This window comes from Calonectris borealis, chromosome 1 (genome assembly GCF_964195595.1).
Source record: "Calonectris borealis chromosome 1, bCalBor7.hap1.2, whole genome shotgun sequence".
Classification (NCBI taxonomy): domain Eukaryota; kingdom Metazoa; phylum Chordata; class Aves; order Procellariiformes; family Procellariidae; genus Calonectris; species Calonectris borealis.
In genome coordinates, this window is record NC_134312.1 from 172,281,190 (window position 1) to 172,299,313 (window position 18,124).

The 18,124-nt window shown below is 37.7% G+C and overlaps 1 protein-coding gene across 8 annotated transcripts in view; it reads right to left on the minus strand.

Moving 5' to 3' along the window:
• The window catches only part of NDFIP2 (Nedd4 family interacting protein 2), a 47,099-nt gene that overhangs the window by 21,801 nt on the left and 7,174 nt on the right, over positions 1 to 18,124 (minus strand). For 5 of the 8 annotated variants that reach the window (XR_012671125.1, XR_012671126.1, XM_075138544.1 and 2 more), the window contains exons 2-4: positions 7,585 to 7,741; positions 5,944 to 6,071; positions 1,924 to 1,983 (exon numbers count right to left, since the gene is read on the minus strand). Coding sequence is in view for 6 of the 8 variants with exons in the window: in XM_075138544.1 (XP_074994645.1) it covers positions 1,924 to 1,983; positions 5,944 to 6,071; positions 7,585 to 7,741 (345 nt within the window). In the remaining 2 variants the exon portion in view is untranslated. The remainder of the gene's footprint in view (positions 1 to 1,923; positions 1,984 to 5,943; positions 6,072 to 7,584; positions 7,742 to 18,124) is intronic. The other 3 variants (XM_075138566.1, XM_075138572.1, XM_075138580.1) reach the window with 1 other exon arrangement.

The window sequence follows — 18,124 nt, forward strand, 5'->3', positions numbered from 1 at the left end:
AAGGAAGAAGGGGAAAGAAGAAGAAGGAAGAAGGGGAAAGAAGAAGAAGGAAGAAGGGGAAAGAAGAAGAAGGAAGAAGGGGAAAGAAGAAGAAGGAAGAAGGGGAAAGAAGAAGAAGAAAGAAGGGGAAAGAAGAAGAAGAAAGAAGGGGAAAGAAGAAGAAGAAAGAAGGGGAAAGAAGAAGAAAGAAGGGGAAAGAAGAAGAAGAAAGAAGGGGAAAGAAGAAGAAGAAAGAAGGGGAAAGAAGAAGAAGAAAGAAGGGGAAAGAAGAAGAAGAAAGAAGGGGAAAGAAGAAGAAGAAAGAAGGGGAAAGAAGAAGAAGAAAGAAGGGGAAAGAAGAAGAAGAAAGAAGGGGAAAGAAGAAGGGGAAAGGGCTGAAAATGCATTAAACAAAGAGCTGCATTTGAATCTGCTCATCTCTGAAATGTATGCCACAAAAGTTCCTTTTCAAGTCAGCATAACAAAAAATATTTTCCATTTTAATTTCAGAAGGTCTATAAAACCCCATATAAAATAATTTTTGGACTTTTTTTTTTAAACTGTCTGCTAACTACTGTACTTCATACTGGCATTTTCGAACCAATTAGTGAATTACGCTCTATGCAAAGTGTGGCTTCACAAAATTTTGCTCAACTACAGTAACAAGTTTAGCAGGTTTCTCTATACGCACAGGCTTCTCTAAGGTTTACACGTGGGAGAAACACAGGTCAATATACAACCCAGGGACATGAGAGCAGACATTTGCAAGTAGGCACTGTTGTAGTAAGTGTGAACACATTGTAATTTATCACACTCCATGTCAAAAGGGAATTATTTTAAACTGAGTTCTATTTACTGTCTCCAAAAATTGGCATATGAAATTATCAGAATGTTTAAGGAGGAGTCTCCAGTGCTTAAATCACGTTCAGCCTATATCTACATTATTTAGTATTATGTGGTTTTATGATCAGTCCTGTAGACAGAAGGCACTAACTGGCCACCGCTCAAGCCCCACTAACATTGTCTGTCTTTCACAGTGCTCTCATTTGATCTAGTTGGTGTCAACTGCCCCAGTCTTTCTTTGAAATATAATTGTTTGCCACCATTCTTGAGGAATGAAAAGGGACAATGCAGAATGACTGTCCTCTCTGCTGATGCTTAGAATTAAACGTAATTTCATAGTAATACTTCTATTAGACATGGACATTTTTATCAATGAGAATAATTATCTATTTTATTTATATATATTTCTTCTTTTTAATGAGAAGAATGCCATATAATAACACACACAGATCCATAAAATATATAATACTGTTTCAGTATCTCAGATTGATTTTTGACAAATTTAGCCATGTTAAGGATCATGGATAATATTTCTTGTTTGCTAAATATGCCAAGATCCGTATGAACAGAAAACTTACTGTTCCTATGATCAGAGAAGCATCTAAAAAGCAAAATATATTATCAACATAAATGGCATGTCACACAGAGTAATTTCTCTATGCAAAAGAACATCAAACAGTACACAGTATCTATTGAAGTCGAACCTATTAAATCATCCGAAACTACAGTACTCTCTGTAGTATTCTGTAAAAAGAGGACTGTTTTTTTCCCCCCAATGCTTTTTTGCATCTTTCAAATTGAAACCTAGCATGGCATATAGTGAGACAACCACCTTTACTCAAGTAAAGAACCCAAGTTTTCAGGAACCCCTTGGACAACTAAACTGATATAACTCTTCTCAATGCAGTAGATTTACAGAGAAAAACTGCTGAGGAAAGGGTCAAATTACTTAATAAACCCCATAAATGATACCTTCAGCATACAAAACAATATGAAGAAGTTAATGGTGGGGGAAAAAAGGCACAATGAACCCCAGAAGCATTTGTTTGCCAGCAGGAACATTCATAGTTAAAGTCTAAACTAGAGAGAACTATACCATACCTCTGGACGACTGAGGAATATTTCATCAAACAGACTCCTAGACTCCCTAAACTGGGCGTGCTAAGCATGTAAAAACAGAAAAACATAAGACAAATGCAACTGAAAAGCATTAAGTAAAAGCCATTCATTGCAACATACAAACAAGTCATTTAACTGTTAGCAATATTCTTGTCCATTCAAATTGACCTTTCAAAACTGACCTTGAGAATTTGAAAAGGAAAGCATCGAAAGCCAGGGTAACTAATGCTATCACTACTGATGACATAGGGCTGCTATCAATTTCTTTGATACATTGAGCTATCTGGGAGTGTTTGAAAGAAATAAATGTTTACACACAATCTATTCTTGTAAGAAAAGCTACACAAAAACAAGTACTGAAAGTCTCAGTAAATGTTAAGTTTAGATTGTTCGTACAATCTGTGGATGCAGGGCCTATGAGGAAGTCTTTAATATGATCACACTGATGTTTTTTGTAAGATCCCTACATGATTCAGGGGAAAAAATACGAAAGCTGTTTATTAAATGCGCTGCCTTTTTATACCATTTTCCTCTCTTTTGCTCAATGAGTAGGTTTGTAGCCTTCTTTACTGCACACTTTGGATTATACCATGAAACAATTATCAGCTTCATATATCACACAAGGTAACATAAGGACATTTAACTTTTTCTAACTGTTCACATTATTGTAGCGAAGAGGCAATATATCCTCATTTTACAAGGAAGAAACTACAGGCACAGATCATAGCAGAGTTCACATTCATAAGAGCACTGATTTCATATGGCTGAAAATAAAAACAGAAAAAACTACGTTACATCGTTTGTGTATGTTCTGCAAAGTGTGTAATGTACAAGTCAGATACTGTCTGCAGCTGTCACTGCTTGTGATCTCCAAGACAGTGAAAGTGAGAAAACAATTAACTACTTACCAGTAGCGCAAAGAACTTATCTGTTCTTCCATGGGTATTCAGGGCTAAGGATCAAAATCCTTCCCCTCAAGATGGCAAACCAACACTCTAACCATAACATGACCTTCTTTTCTTACTCCAGTCATCTGCCAGATTAAGACAGTCTCTTTACACTGGAGTGAACTAAGACTATGTAAGTCCATCAGAGGTATTAAACCAGGGATTTTGTGGCAGTATCACGTGGTAAGGTAATTAAAATGGCATTAATTAAAACTGCACTGGCACATAATTTTAATATCATCTACAAAACTGTAACTCAGCTTCAGCATTTCCTACTTTTTCCCCAAATCTCAACTTTGCAACCTTGATACTGTTTCTTTAATATAGCTTGTGTGTGTGCATGCGTGTGCTTTAAAAAAAAAAAAAGTAAATACAAAAAAACCCAAAAAACACAGAAGCAAACTGAGCAGAAATTCTATCAAACTTGAGATCTTTAGCAGTCAGCAAGACCGTGGCTTTTAGGTACACTGAGCAGACTTCTGATACTAACTTAGTCTGCTGTAAGTCTACAACTTTTTAGCTAATCTCTGTTTTGGGGGAATGATGGTGTGTTCCTACTGATTTTTCATAAGTAAATGAAATTCTTGTGGTGTCAGCACCTAGTTCTTGAATGCCAAGTTCTACTGTATGTTTTGGAAAAGCAGACTATGTAAAAGTTTATTTCTCACTTTGTCACCTACTCTCCTACCTCTTAACTCCAGCTTCCTTCTCCCTCCCTACTCCTCTCACGCCAGCTTCAGCTCCTTTCACAGTACCACATTTGTCCCCACTGGGGTTCCTTTCTCCACCAATCCCAGTTTACCCTCCTCCCTCCTCTTTCTCCTTTAAATCTCTCTGTACTCCCTCCATACCACTGTTCTCCATTCACCCTTGCCTTTTCTTACTTGGACTTAGACCCATCCTCTCTGATCCCTGCCTGTGTTCACTTCGAGCCAGTTACCTCCTTGCCCAACCAAAACCAGACTTCTCTTCCCACAACACGTAAGCTTCAGAAGTTCAGAGTCATTGTCCTTCTTCCCTCCACCTACCATTGATGCCCTTGTAGTTGAATCAAGTGACTTTCCCCTCCCCTTCTAACCAAAGGCCAAGAATAATAAAACTATCTCAGGGAACACCAGAAATTCCTATTTCTCAGTTCCAGTGTTTTCACCAAAAGCAGTCAACAGCAGTCATAAGGTGCATCTACTTTTAGTCCCATAATCCTACTCTGATACAGAACATTTGGGAATGTTCTCTGGGGACAGCACATCTGCAGTCCCATTCCCTTCAGAGCTACGAGCAGTTTAAACTTGTTCATGCAAGACAATCTCCACACATTTACTAAATTTGAAGCTCTATGTATCAACTGTGGAAACTCATTTTTCAAAAACTTGTAATTTGGCCAAAACCAGGCAGATTTTCTGAGGAAGGGCAAAAGATGTTTCTGACACAGTGACCTGAACTCGTGAGAAAAAGTTCTCCAAAGTAAAAAAAAAGCTTAAAATGACAAGGCAAAAACCACTGTTTTTTGGGGGTTGTGGTTTTTTGGTTTGTTTTGGGGTTTTTTTTTTGGTTTGGTTGTTTTTTTTTTTTTTTTTTTTGCTTAGCTTTATTCTTGAAATTGTCTGAACCTCAGCCTGAGGTTTTTCCTGTGAAATTCAGGTCAAGGAAGATTGCTTGTATATCTGAAACTTTCACCTCACAGGGTTCTGGGCATACAAAGTTAAAAGCAACAAGAATCTTGCAAGAGTTGCACGTGTCCTGTCAGAAGCATCACAGGACTGGTAATGGTACCCTAAAAGTTAAGGTTTGGGTTGCTAATGTTGCTAGTACGTTTAAAGGTTTATAATTTCAGATTGAGGGTTTCATTCAGACCAGTATTTCAGTGAAAGTTTTACTTATATGACAGGCAGTAAGGACAGACTACATAGAATCCATGCTCCTGTTAAAGCAGTTAAAAGGTTACAACTGGAGATCATCACCTCATAGCAGAAACTTGGCAAGTAACCATTCAAATGTCCCTGGTTCCCTACCGCGTTTAGTAAAACAGCTTTGTGCAACACCTTCGCTGGCGACGTTACACACATCCACTTTAACTGTAGCTGCGCGTACCTTCAAGCGAGTGCTGTGCACTGCGGCTACTGCACAGCAGTCACGGAAGGAACAGCCTCTGGCTGGGTGAGCTGAATTTTTTTTCCAGTCACAAGGACACTGCAGTCAGTAAGACTTTAAATGCATCTCAAATGCCATCACATTTCATCTCAAGGTGAAGATTTTTAGTGAAAGCACTGGATGCCTAATTTGGGTATAGTACATTATGGGCCAATACTATCAAACAGCAGAATTTCCACACTCCAAAACTTGGGAGGAAAAAAAAGGAAGAACTTCGCTTACAAAACTAACATTTAACACTAATTGTAGATAGCAATTTTCTATTTTGAAGACTGTATTCTTTATAATGTTAATTCTTACAAAACTGTAAACACTGAATATATACCTATTACTTAATTTACTGTTTACCATAACTCGTGGTGTGGGGGTTTGGTTTGTTTTAAGTACTTGGAACATTTCTTTGAACTTCAGTATTATAGTTTTCATGGAGCAAACAACAGCGACCTTTCCTTTTAAAAAGGATGTACATTATTTGGGATTTTGCCCCTTCCAGACTGTTGGAATTTTCCTTCCTCTCTAAAGGTCTACTTTGTTCATTAATTTTTTTTTAACCTTCTGAAACACTAAGTATCAGCAATAACTCTACAAAGTAACATTAGTAGCGGATACCTAATTAAAAGATGACAAAATACTGAATAAACTATTAAAACAGGGCAAAATTTGGCTTTGAAAGCTGCTTAGACAGCAGCTATGCCTCAGAAAAGGGTGAATATGATACACTTTTCATAGTACTTCACAACTAACTTACACTATCTATACAAAACTTAAGCATCCAAAACATTTAAATCACCTGCCCAGCATTATTTTAATAAATAGGCCATAATATGGGCCCAATTGCTATAAACAATTAGGTGAGCCTAACATGTTTCACAAAATGGAAATAAAGCAGAACTGTATCACTTACTCGTTGCGCAACTTCTGCTGCAGCAGCTGCCATTGCTGCAGCTTTGGCCTTCTCTGCTTCATCGTAAGTAGGAAGAGAGGTAGCTACACTGTATGGAGGTGGTACAGGATAAAATTCATTGTGTGTTTCTGTTCAAAATAAAGAGGTTATGCATTTTTAAGCCAGAAAGATGTCAAAAAATAATAAATTTTACATGCACATAACTACTGAGCTTTAAAGTATATTTTTTCCAACAGAGACTAAAATTGATGGTATTTGTATCTTGTAAGTTCTTGTAAGTTTTAAAAAAACTTTATTTTCATAAAATAAAATAGCGAACAGCTTGATGGTGCTTTTGGTTGTTACTCAAGGCAGAAATCTTAATCTAGATGCTGCAAGGAGCCAACAAATTTATGAACAAAAAAAAATCATATTTGCTGAGTTACATCCCTAGGCATTCCAACCAAAGGCTTTTTATCAAATCATACAAAAGACACGCACAGCAACATCCTAAAAAAAAGCTTGTAATTATCAACATCAGTTAGTTACTTAAGTTCAGTAATAATCATGCTGTATTTTTATTAGTATGGCCTTGCTGCCAACACCAGTTGTTCTGTGAAAATCAGTTTTTCCAAGATTTCAATTTCACCACATTCTGGTGAAAATGTTGCTTCTATCAAAATGGACCACAGACTTCATTCTTATATATTGAAATAGTACAACATCATCATATAGAATAGAATTATTAACAAAATTAATAAAAACTATTTAAAATACACCTTGAGCTTCCTCCTACAGCCAGCAGTAGTTTGTAAGAAGATTGCTTACGTGGTAAAGATTTGTCAGCACAGGTCACACGGTAAAAAGATTTGTCAGCACACCACCACAAAGATGTTATATATAGGGATAATTCTGCATAGTATTATATTTGCAAACACTGTCTCAAAGAACAGAGACAGGAAATTGCTCCTTTAATCAACATTAAAAAAATTAGGTTGGAGGTTACTTCTAAAATATTTATTTGACACATGGGAGATGCAAATCCAAGCAACTTTGCTTAAACAGGGACTTCGATGTTGCCTGCTGTTAAGTCTCCCATACCCAAAGAAAAGTCACAAGCTCATGAGAAAGGGAGCAGTGAATAAATGGAGAAGATGACCCCTGTCACTCATTTTCCACAAGAAGATTTATCAAGAGCCTTTATAGCAGAATGAATCTTTTCATGGCAATATTTTCACCAAACAATGGCACACACTTAAGAAGTTTGAGTTTTGACAAATCAGTGCTTTGTGTTTGGTTTTTTTTTTCTTTTTTTATAAGGAGGCAATGAAAATTGCTAATGAGGTCTAATAATGGAGCACTACTCAAAGATGTAGATTAAATGTGGAACTGAACTACATGCAGACTTAAATAAAACCTCTCACTAATTAACGAACATCCATTTAGTCTAGTAATTTGGAACAATCAGCGTAATTTAGAAGTGTGCTTCCTCTGAACAAACCAGACAAAGGCTGTGCATGCAAGCATAGCTTTTTACTGCAATTGTGTGCGTAGGAGAAAAAAAAAACAAAACAACCACCGTACCGCAGCATCGTACCACTTTGAACCAAGTGCTGATTCATGCACACTCCTCCCTGACAAGCTGTTATGCACGAGAGATACCTGAGGTTGCAGCTGCTTCTACAGCTATGCTACAGTAAGGTGGAGGGGAAGTGTCTGCTTCGGATACGGCTGCCGTCTGGGGAGTCTGCGCGGTCTCTGTAGACGTGGAGGGCTGCTCAGCTGCTGAAGACTCGGGGGGGTCATCCTCATTGTGAAGCTTAGAAGAAAAACACACAAATTTCAGATGCGTTCAGGGAATACTTTCCATGACAACCTAGTACTTGCAGAACCATCTTCAAGAAGAGAGACGATTACTCTTCAACAAAACAACAATTATTTACAAACCAGCACGTGACTACTTTAAGTAGCCCAGTTAAATCCTTTTAAGCAAACAGCTAAAGATCATCTTAACTGCCTTTTTTTTTTTTCACCCCGCCGAGAAATTGATTTCTTCTCATCAGTGATGTTCACAGAGTCTTAAAAATCTGGGGGTTTTAATGTTTACTATATGGGAAAATGCTGACTACAAAATACTTTCTATCATATGAATATTTTAACACTATTACATTTTTTTTTCCTTAAATACATTCATAAAATGTATTAATCCATTTTAAAATGCAACAGGTGAGCCACACTGTCTTTTATTGTATTAATCTAGAAGAAATAAAAAAATAAAACACATTTCTACTTCTGTAACTGGGATTTTTATACACTTGCATCTTGTCAGAGAGCTTCTCCACTCAAATTCTAAGACTTATCAAAACATTCTGCTTTTCTGTACAGTCTTGAAAGAATCCTTTCCCTATAAAACTTTAAGTTGCTGGTTTGTTTGGTTGTTTGGTTTTTTTTAAAATGTCCAGTTAAACATATACAGAAATAAGAATTTGGGTAGGTAAGAATGTTGATTAAAACCATGGAATTTGATCCAGCAACTAATATCTTTTCTTAGAGAAGGTATTTTTGATTATTTTAGCTAACTTGACAGTGTTTAAAATACAATTCAAACTTTAAGAAGAAATAGTACTAGCATTAAACAAAAAAGTGCTAGTTCCCACTAGTGTAAACTACAAGATAAGATGCATAGAAGGCAACTACTGAAGCACCATATTTAAAACCCAGGAAATAAGATTAGTAAGTTGAACACATCTGAAAAAATAATTCTGTAACTTCAAATTGGTAGTTTCTATGAACATCCTACAGAAAAATGTTGTTTTGATTTCAATATCAAAAATATTAAGAATACAACTACACTAATTTCATATTAGGCAAAGTACAAACAGATTATTGGAAAAGGCACATTCTGAGGAAAAAGAACACTAAATTCCTTGTTAAGTAGTGTAACATTCACATCAAAATTGTTTTATATCCAGAGTATATCGAAGTTCACAGACTGGTTGAGGTTGGAAGGGACCTCTGGAGGCCATCTGGTCCAACCCCCCCCTGCTCAAGCAGGGCCACCTACAACCAGTTGCCCAGGACCATGTCCAGATGGCTTTTGAGTACCTCCAAGGATAGAGATTCCACAACCTCCCTGGACAACCTACTCCAGTGCTCAGTCACCCTCACATTACGGAAGAAGGGGGGAGGGGGGGAAAAGTGTTTCCTGATGTTCAGAACCTGGGAACCTTCTGTGTTTCAGTGTGTGCCCATTGCCTCTGGTCCTTGCTAGGCACCACTGAAAAGAGCCTGGCTCTGTCGTCTTTGCACCCTCCCTTCAGGTATTTAGATACACTGATGAGGTCTCCCCTGAGCCTTCTCTTCTCCAGGCTGAACAGCTCCAGCTCTCTCAGTGTGTCCTCATATGAGATGCTCCAGACCCTTCATCATCTTGGTGGCCCTTTGTTGGACTCTCTCCAGCATGTCCATGTCTGGGGTGCCCAGACCTGGGCAGAGCGCTGTGGCCTCACCGATGCTGAGCAGAGGGGAAGGGTCACCTCCCTCAACCTAATGGCAAGGGTTTGCCCAGGGCAGCCCAAGACACCATTAGCCTTCTCTACGCTGCTGGCTCATGTCCAAGTTCTGCAGGTTACAAATTCCGTGCTTTTCTTTCTAATGAAAAAACTAAGGATAACAGCAGGAATTACACGCATAGAAGACATTTCAACAGTAGGCAGGTAAACTGAAAAGGTAGTTCAAGGGAAAACAGAAAATGCTTCAAAAGAAGTTAGTGCAACAGAACAACTTCATGCAATTTTCACATGGCTTCTGCCACACTCTTCTCTTTAAATGTGTCAAATTAGAAGTGATAAAGTTACTTGCTAAAGCATTTTTCATCGTTTTTCAGGAGTCCCTCCAAATACTGTATTCAAAGAACTATAGCCTAAAGATTAAAGAGTTTATCTATACATATAAACTACATCTATATGCACACACATATGCAAGTATATATATACACGGGCACAATACACACACAAGCACATACTATTAAGGAGAAGTCACCTTTAATGGAACCTATAGGGGTTATTGAGGGTTTCTGGGTACTGAGCAATCAGGTCATTTAATGGCTAATCAGTGATCCAGAAGAAGTAGTAATCTGAGAAATATGTATAGCCATTTAGAGTAGTTAAGGCCAAAGAAAACAAAACCACTTCAAAATAACCTAATATATTCAGGTATACAGAAAGCAAGTGAGAAGACAAAATGCTCGATTCTAAAAAGGTTGAGCAGGTCGCAAAAACAGCCTGAGAACTATAAATGTTATGGTTCTAAATTAAGTACAATCATTCACAAGAAAAATCTAGTATTGCAATGGATATAGCTAAAATAAAACAATTTTTAAATAAAACTGTCATTTGATTAGCAAGGAGAAAATAACAGAACATTGCTGGCATACTTTTACACTAATGGCTGGTGCACCCACCCTCACTTGGGATGTGTGTGTAGTTCTGACTACCCCACCGCAACAACCTGGTCTACCAGCAGGGGAAGAAGTAAAGCCTAGTTAATGGATTTCGGTCTGTTGCCTCCATTCTTCATCTCCTTTTGCCCTTCACTTCAATCACTGCAACTTTTTTTCCCTACTAAGCCATAGTATGTGCTGTCACTATCCTGAAGATGCACAGAGATCCACAGTAGCTCATTAGTCAAAGAGCATATTACTGCTCAAAACTCACTTTGCCATTACCGAGGAAATTAACCTTGTGTCTTCTACACGCTTTCTTGAAAGTTACCTTTCTCCAAATTATCTGTAATTTAATAACAGTTACAAACGATGGAGGTAACATGAGGATGGGAGAAGAACATGCACGTAAGACTTCTTGCCTTCAAAGACGAAGTTAACAAGTCATTCAATTGTTATAGCAACTGCAATTAGGAAACAGAAAAATTCCATCCTAAGGGCTCCATACAAAAAAGTCCCGTTATGCCCTTTAATTAATTCAAAAGGTCTTTATTTTGTAGGACTTATATTCAGGAACCAAGCATTTCTATTTATCCTGTCTTCTACTATACAGACCTTTCAGAAATTCTGAAAGGCATCAAAGTTATCCTAAAGCAGCAACTTAAAGAAAAATCGTAAGACTTCTTACAGAACACCCCATCACAAAAATCACAAGAAGTGCATTAAGCAGCTTGAGTGTTTACAGCTAGAATAATAAACACAAGTTGTTCCATGAACAGAAACCAGCTTTTGTTAGTTCTCATTCAAGTGCCCTGTCTCCTCGTCTCTCCTTAAGGCAGTAACTTCAGCTCCTCTCAGGGGACTCCACTGGGGTAAAAACCAAAAAAAAAAACAATAAAAACCCACAACTGCAGCAGAACTTGCCCCAGCAAGCTGGAAATTTTGCCTATGCCAGCAGGGTAGACAGCAGTGGTTATATTGTTTTGTCTTGTAGCAACCCTGCCTTGTCTTCACAGGACACTGCTGCTCCTCCGTGGAGTCACCAGTTTGCTGGAAACCAGTAGGAACCCGACTACCTTTGAGCCTCCCCCTTCCCGTTTAATTTTGGCTTATACTGGCTGGTAAATTTAGAAGCTATTTTTGGAGATAGGGGAAGAAGAGGCCTGACACTCTGCATAGGTTTCATTGCCATAGAAACCAAGCTAAAAACACTCAGAAGGGAACAGAAAACGTCTGTTTCAAGGCATTACTTATGCTGTGTACTTAAATGTTACCTGAAACAGCATTTAACATTAAAAGTAGTGAAACTGTATCTAAGATTTTTTTTTTCCAATAGTAAGATTATTTTGCCCACTTTTTTAATTAAAGGACTAAGGAGAACTCACAGTTCATCATCCCAGCCCCCTCCCAAGCCCTCAATGAACCGTTATATGGTAGTAAGCAATACAGCTGCTTTTGCCAAGAATATGGTCAAAACAATTGCCAGGTCCTATTTAAACTACAGACAACTGTAAATTAGTACTTTCCCCTGCCCCTCACCCCTCACATTTTAAAAGCAGGACACAAAGACTTTTTTCGCTTCACATCTTACTCTGTACGCAGGGTATTCTGGCTGACTATATGGAGCTTGACAACTAAAAAAAGGGAATACTTTGTTATTAGACATATTACTCTTAAACTGTTTATACAAGTATTTCAATCCCTGCTTTCACAGCCCTCAAACTACAGCACATTACAAGCTCAAAAGTCTTGATGCTTATATTCTCAAGATATATCTATGTTAGAACACTTAAAATTCCAAGTTCAATCGAGGAGCAATTCTGCCACCAATGACTCAAAATCTCATGGTAACTACTAAAGAGCGTACAGTACAAGAAAAAACATTAGTTTCCTTCATATGATTTTTACCCTATACTACCTTCAGTTTTTTTTTCCCAGAAAAGCTCTATAAAACAATGATTCACTATTTCATTTCAGAAGAAGTTAAAATCAACGTCAGACCTTTCAGCACCAAAATATTGTGGAAAATACAGCTATCTTTATTTTATAATTTCCTTTTTTTTTAAATAAATAATTTCTTTAAAGAAGTACTGCATCTCCTCCTGTAATTTATTTCCTTATGTCTGTTGTTTTGTTTGTGTAATTATTATTTCCAAAGTAATCAGACGCAATGCCTGCAATCAGCTGACACCCTACAAAGAAAATGAATCACAAGAAAGCGCTTAGTACAGAAGCCTTTACTGAAGGAACTGATGCGGATGCTTTTCCTCTTTAGGTTTTTCAAAATAAAAACTTAAACTGGGAGGAAGATCTAGTTCTCTTCTTAACACTTTTCATTTACCTGCAGATCATAAATTTGTCTGACCTACAAAAGTTTGCTTGCCTGGATAAACAGAGTTTGCTTCATTTGTGATGAACTGACTGATTGTACAAGAGTGGCAATATAGGCAAGTCATTAAAATATGCCAAATTTTTTAAAAAATCAGGGGAAAAGGATATAATAATGTCTTATGTCCCCTGTACCATACATACACAAGATTAAAATGATGTTTTCTGATAAAGTGCATCCAAGTAGCACATGCTAGCTCTAGTCATACTGACAGTGTAACACAGAAACAGCACTCACTATTTCTGTTACCTGATTTTAGGCACATGTAAAAAGCTTCATAAAATTTCATTTCATAAAATACGATTTACAGAAATCAGTACATTATGAAATTATTGCAACACAATTAACTTCAACAGCACCTTCCAAGCATTTTAAAAGAGCTTCTTTATAAACATACACTATTTTCATGCTATTTATATAATTTCTTTAGTGTAGCATAAAATTATGCAGAACATTCTGCCATACGGGACGATAAAAAAAACCAAAACAACAAAACAAACAACTAGCCAGCTTTCTTTTCCTGTTTCCTTGTATACCTTTATTACCAGCTCATCTTGACAAAGCCTGACTTTTAGGTAAGCTTTTGCATAAGTTTTAGTAGTGATGGTTCTGCCTGGGGCACCACAGAGCTTCACAGCATTCTCACTAGCAATCGTAAATTACGAGCACTTTTAACGTGTCCTCCTTTCCAGCCTTTCAAATGGTATTACATTTTTGAAAAAGCTTGGCTCCTCCAGTTTTGACCTCACATCGACCAGTTCATGGGTTCTTTCAAACTGCATTAAAACAAATACAATGCATAGAAACTCCGTAACACTGGACCTAATATTCTGCTTTAAGTAGAAGTGTGGAGACAACTAAGTAGATCATGCAAGTTCAACCTTTGCATGCAAACCAGTCAGTTGGTACACTTCCTCCACAAAAAGCAACACTCTTTGCAACAGAGGTTCACCATCTTCACTTTGTAGAAGTTAACACTTTTGTCTTCTAGAGTCAGTTTTTCAGACTATGCCAAAAGGTCAACCAAAACCATCCATTTACTGCAGGTCCTAGGGCTGGAGAGAAAGGCATGAAAGACTCATCTCAAGATTGCCTGTGCAGTGCACTAAAACATATTCCACCATTTCTGCATTAGATTCACGACACCTTCCACACAGGTATTTATTCCGCAGAAATTCTACCGTACTAAATATGAGAGGTGTAACCAACAGTAGGTTAAAAAGAACACTGCCATCATCTTCATTAAGCTTTTGCTGAAAAATTCAAAGGCCTTTTACACCTGCCTACTGGTACTACTTAATAGTCTAAAAATAGGTTTATTCATCTATAAATAGCAAAATATTAATCTTGGGATTTTCAAGGGAAAAAACAAAAGGAAATCTTGAAATAAAATTTAATTCTGAACCGGTTATAAAAATACTTCATGCTGGAGACAGCTCTGACCTCTATTTACCCATCTCTATTGTTTCTGAATGACACCTAATAGTCTCAACAGCTCACGCTATCGACTACTACTTTTTTATTTTTAGAAAAACCCATAAAACCTATACCATTAACCCATAAACGCCATTCAAGTGCTAAGATCAATCGGCCCTAATTTAGGTCACTAGTAGCCACTGAACAATCAATACTAAAACCAGTAATCGGTAATTACACTTAGATGAGAATTATAAGAGTGGAAGAGATAAGTCCTTCTGCAAAATAAACATTTTAATTTTGTTGTTTATCAGGAAAAAAAAAAAACAACAAACATATCCACAACAGCCTTTGAAAGAAATATTTCACAATTTTGTAAAATACAAGAATTATTGGGGGGGGGGGGGAACCCACATTGTATTTTAACTTACTAGCTTTCTCCTCAGTACCAGTTTTTATCCGCTACCAATAAGGTAGTTTACAAAAACATCATGACTTTTTCTTCAAATTCCTGTTGTAACACCAACTTACCACGAACCCATCAGACCAGATTGCTAGCTTCCCAGCTAGTGGGAAGGCAGCTATTTGCAGTTCAGCACCAAACGCAATCTCTCCTGAAACATAGCCCTGGCCACAGCCACAACGCTCCTGAGAAACATCATCCTCTAGAGACTGGGGAGCCTTCAGATTAGTAAATACTCTACTAAAGTACTAAAGAATTAAGCTTATAAGGCACTTCAGTGCATTCCAGCAAAACACAAAAGTCCAGCAACTTTCAGCTACTTTTTGCTTTTATATATTTAAAACTAACTGGTCAAATTTGATCAGAATTCCCGACTGCACAGAACAGATCCACATCATTTTTTTTCCCACCATCCCATCACTTGGCAAGCATCAGCTATCACATACCCAGATCTAGCAATAGTCCTTCATGACAGTGCAGTGTGGTTTTTTTTCCCTTTGATGCATCTCTGCAGAAAGTTTTCAACAGCAGTCAGTATGTTCGAAGGTCAAAGGTATAAAATCTGCACTAGAAGCAGGAAAGCAGAACAGAAGTCCACCGCTGCCATTCCACAGCTGTGTAGAAATACCAAGTGTGTCTGCTAAATAAGGATTAGGTACCATGGAAACCCACAACCTCTGGAGGCAAACTTCTACCGAAAAGAACCCAAAGAGATTTATACGGAGTGTTGTTGAAAAAAATGTGTTGCAACGGAATGGCTTTTCTGCCAAAGTGGGACTCCTCATGTTTTTTTTAAAAGCAGCTTATAAGCATGTCAGAGAAAAAAAAAAGAAACAAACCACAATGGTGACCAGGATTTTGTGAAGGAAAAAAAAATGAAATAAAAAACCTATATATATATATATTTTTTGTGTGTGTGTAGTTAGATATATATGTAGACATATAGCTCTCTCTCTCCATCCCAATGGCTACTTTACATATAACATTTTACTTGCTCTTTCATTTTTCGTGGCTTATAATCCAGATTTAAATAACTAATTACACATTTAACAGCACAACATACACATTTGCATTCATTCCCTATGGCTTCTAAGACATCTATTCCCACCCCCCATATCAACAGCAAAAGCAGAGCTATTAGTAAAGGACAGTAACATACCATGTGTCAATATAAGAACTCTTTTAGAAAAGTAAATATTCTGAGACTAACGCTACTAGGAGTGTAGAGTTGTCCTTTAAAATACATACATTTCTCTCCACTTATTTTTTAGGTTTCTTCTCTACTAAAAAATTATTCAGAAATAATTCTGAATACCGGAATTTTGGTAGGATCCAAACAGATATATGCTTCATATTTAATGTAAAATTACAAATCCAGCATAGTTTCCAAGAGTTTTTCCTATTCCGTGCTTATAGGAATTAATTGTGAAATTTGTCAACAAAAACCTGAAGTCTTTAATACTAATAAAGACTATGGCTGGGACCAACATTTTTCAAATCTTCAAGCACGAGTATAAAAATATTTCTAGAAAAAAAGGTTGCTAAAAAGGTTACTCTAGAGCTTGTACACTATGAAGTATTGCAACTCTGAGTTACTCTAGAATTTAGAAGTTACTAAAAAGATTACCAGGTACCATGTAGCCTTCTGTTTGTCAAATGGTAACTCGAGAACAGCTTGAGGAACTGGTTTAAATTCTATAAACAAAGTACAAAATAAGGCTCTCCTCCTTGAAGACTTTCTAGTTAGACGTAAGAGTGTATAATCCAGACCCATTAATAAAACAGAAGCATGTTACTGAGACCAGCGCTCAGTCTAAGGAAGCGTTCCGTCTCCAACACAATCATCAGGAGATCCATGGACAGCACACAAGCCGTGGTCGCTTATTTGCCATCCATTTTCCTCAGACTCTCCCGACCTTCACAGCTGGTATATGATGGCTGGTAAAGCGCACACCTCTGCCTATTCCATTTGCATCTGTTATGGATTTGATGTGTGTGAATTTGTGTTCCTGAATCTGCTACTACCATCTGCCTCAGTGATACTGGGTATGAACAAACTGCATGTGCGCTTCTCCTTGTCTTTTCTGTGATTCAAACCAAATTTCAGTGAGCGCTCTCCAGTTTTAGTATTGCACAATTTGGTGAAAAACAGCTCCGCAACTGCTTTGTCCACGGCCTTGGTGACTTTGTAAGCGTTGATCACTTCCAACTGCCACCACCCATTTCAGACACCACTTTTAAGAAGGCTGCTTCCCTCTACCTTCAGTAGCTCCTCTAGGCTCCTCTTGTGAGACCCCAAAACTGCGTACGGTACCCAACACGCGGGCAGGTCCCAGGTTTCACACAATGATGTTTCCTGTTCGTTCTCACTATCTTCCCTGCAACGGACAATGTTTTATCAGGATTTGTTGGCAGCTGCCACTAACCAACAGCTTCAGCAAACCATCAGTGACAGCTCCAAGAATTGCAAGTCGAAAGGTCACGTCTTCACTTACCAGCAGCTTTATGGAATCAGTACAGAAAGTAGATCCCAGTCACTCTAGTCACACAGAACACACAAAACTCGTAAACTGTAAAAGTAGAGGGAATAGGAAAGCCTGTAAAACTAGGAAGTGGACAGAGAGCTGTCACCAAGAGCAACCTCAATACTCCAACAGTCGGCCCCAGCTTCCATTTTAGCCTACATTCATCCGGGCTGAAAAATTCAATGTTGATTGAAAAAACTGAGTATTTCTCTAAATGTACTACACACGTTTCACTCAAAAGCCGAAGTACAGCAGGAAGGTTCATGCACAGTGCGTCCTAATGAAGACAATGCAGGAAGATGCTAAAACCAGCAAATTGATTTTACAGGGGGAGGGATAAAGAAAAAGAGGAGTTTTTTCCTGGAGGAATATCATGGTAACTGAACTGCAGAAGGAGCATACAGTTTCACCTCAACTCCCTGATTTGAGAGGTAGGGGAAAAATGACTCAAGTTTGTGTCTCCTATATCACAGGTAAGTATGTGTTCTCGAAAATTCTCGAGTAAAACTCTAAGAAAGACTTCAAATGTCTCAACTTTATTGACAACACGGAGGTTTTATTGCTTGTGTATTTGAATAAAGCTATTCAAGCAGGAACAGTTTCCTACTCTACATTACCAGTTAGCCCAAAATGAAATCATTAATTAAATAATACATAAATCAGAAGATATTACTAATCAATAAAAGCAAACCCTCTTTATTCTTTTTAGAGGGTCAATTGTGCCTGACTTTTTCAGAATATCTCATTTTCTTAGTAACTGGAGCTCAAGCTCCTCAGTTTAAGATATCACTAAATCAAATCATTAGAGAGATAATACATACAGAAATTTCAACAGCTTAAAAAACCCACACACATACACAACACCAGCTGAACACACTTTTCGTGCATTGCACACAGAAGGACACGCTCTACCGAAAAGATTCTGATTTTGATTTGTGGTGGTCTTTCTCCTCCATCCGCTATGGGAC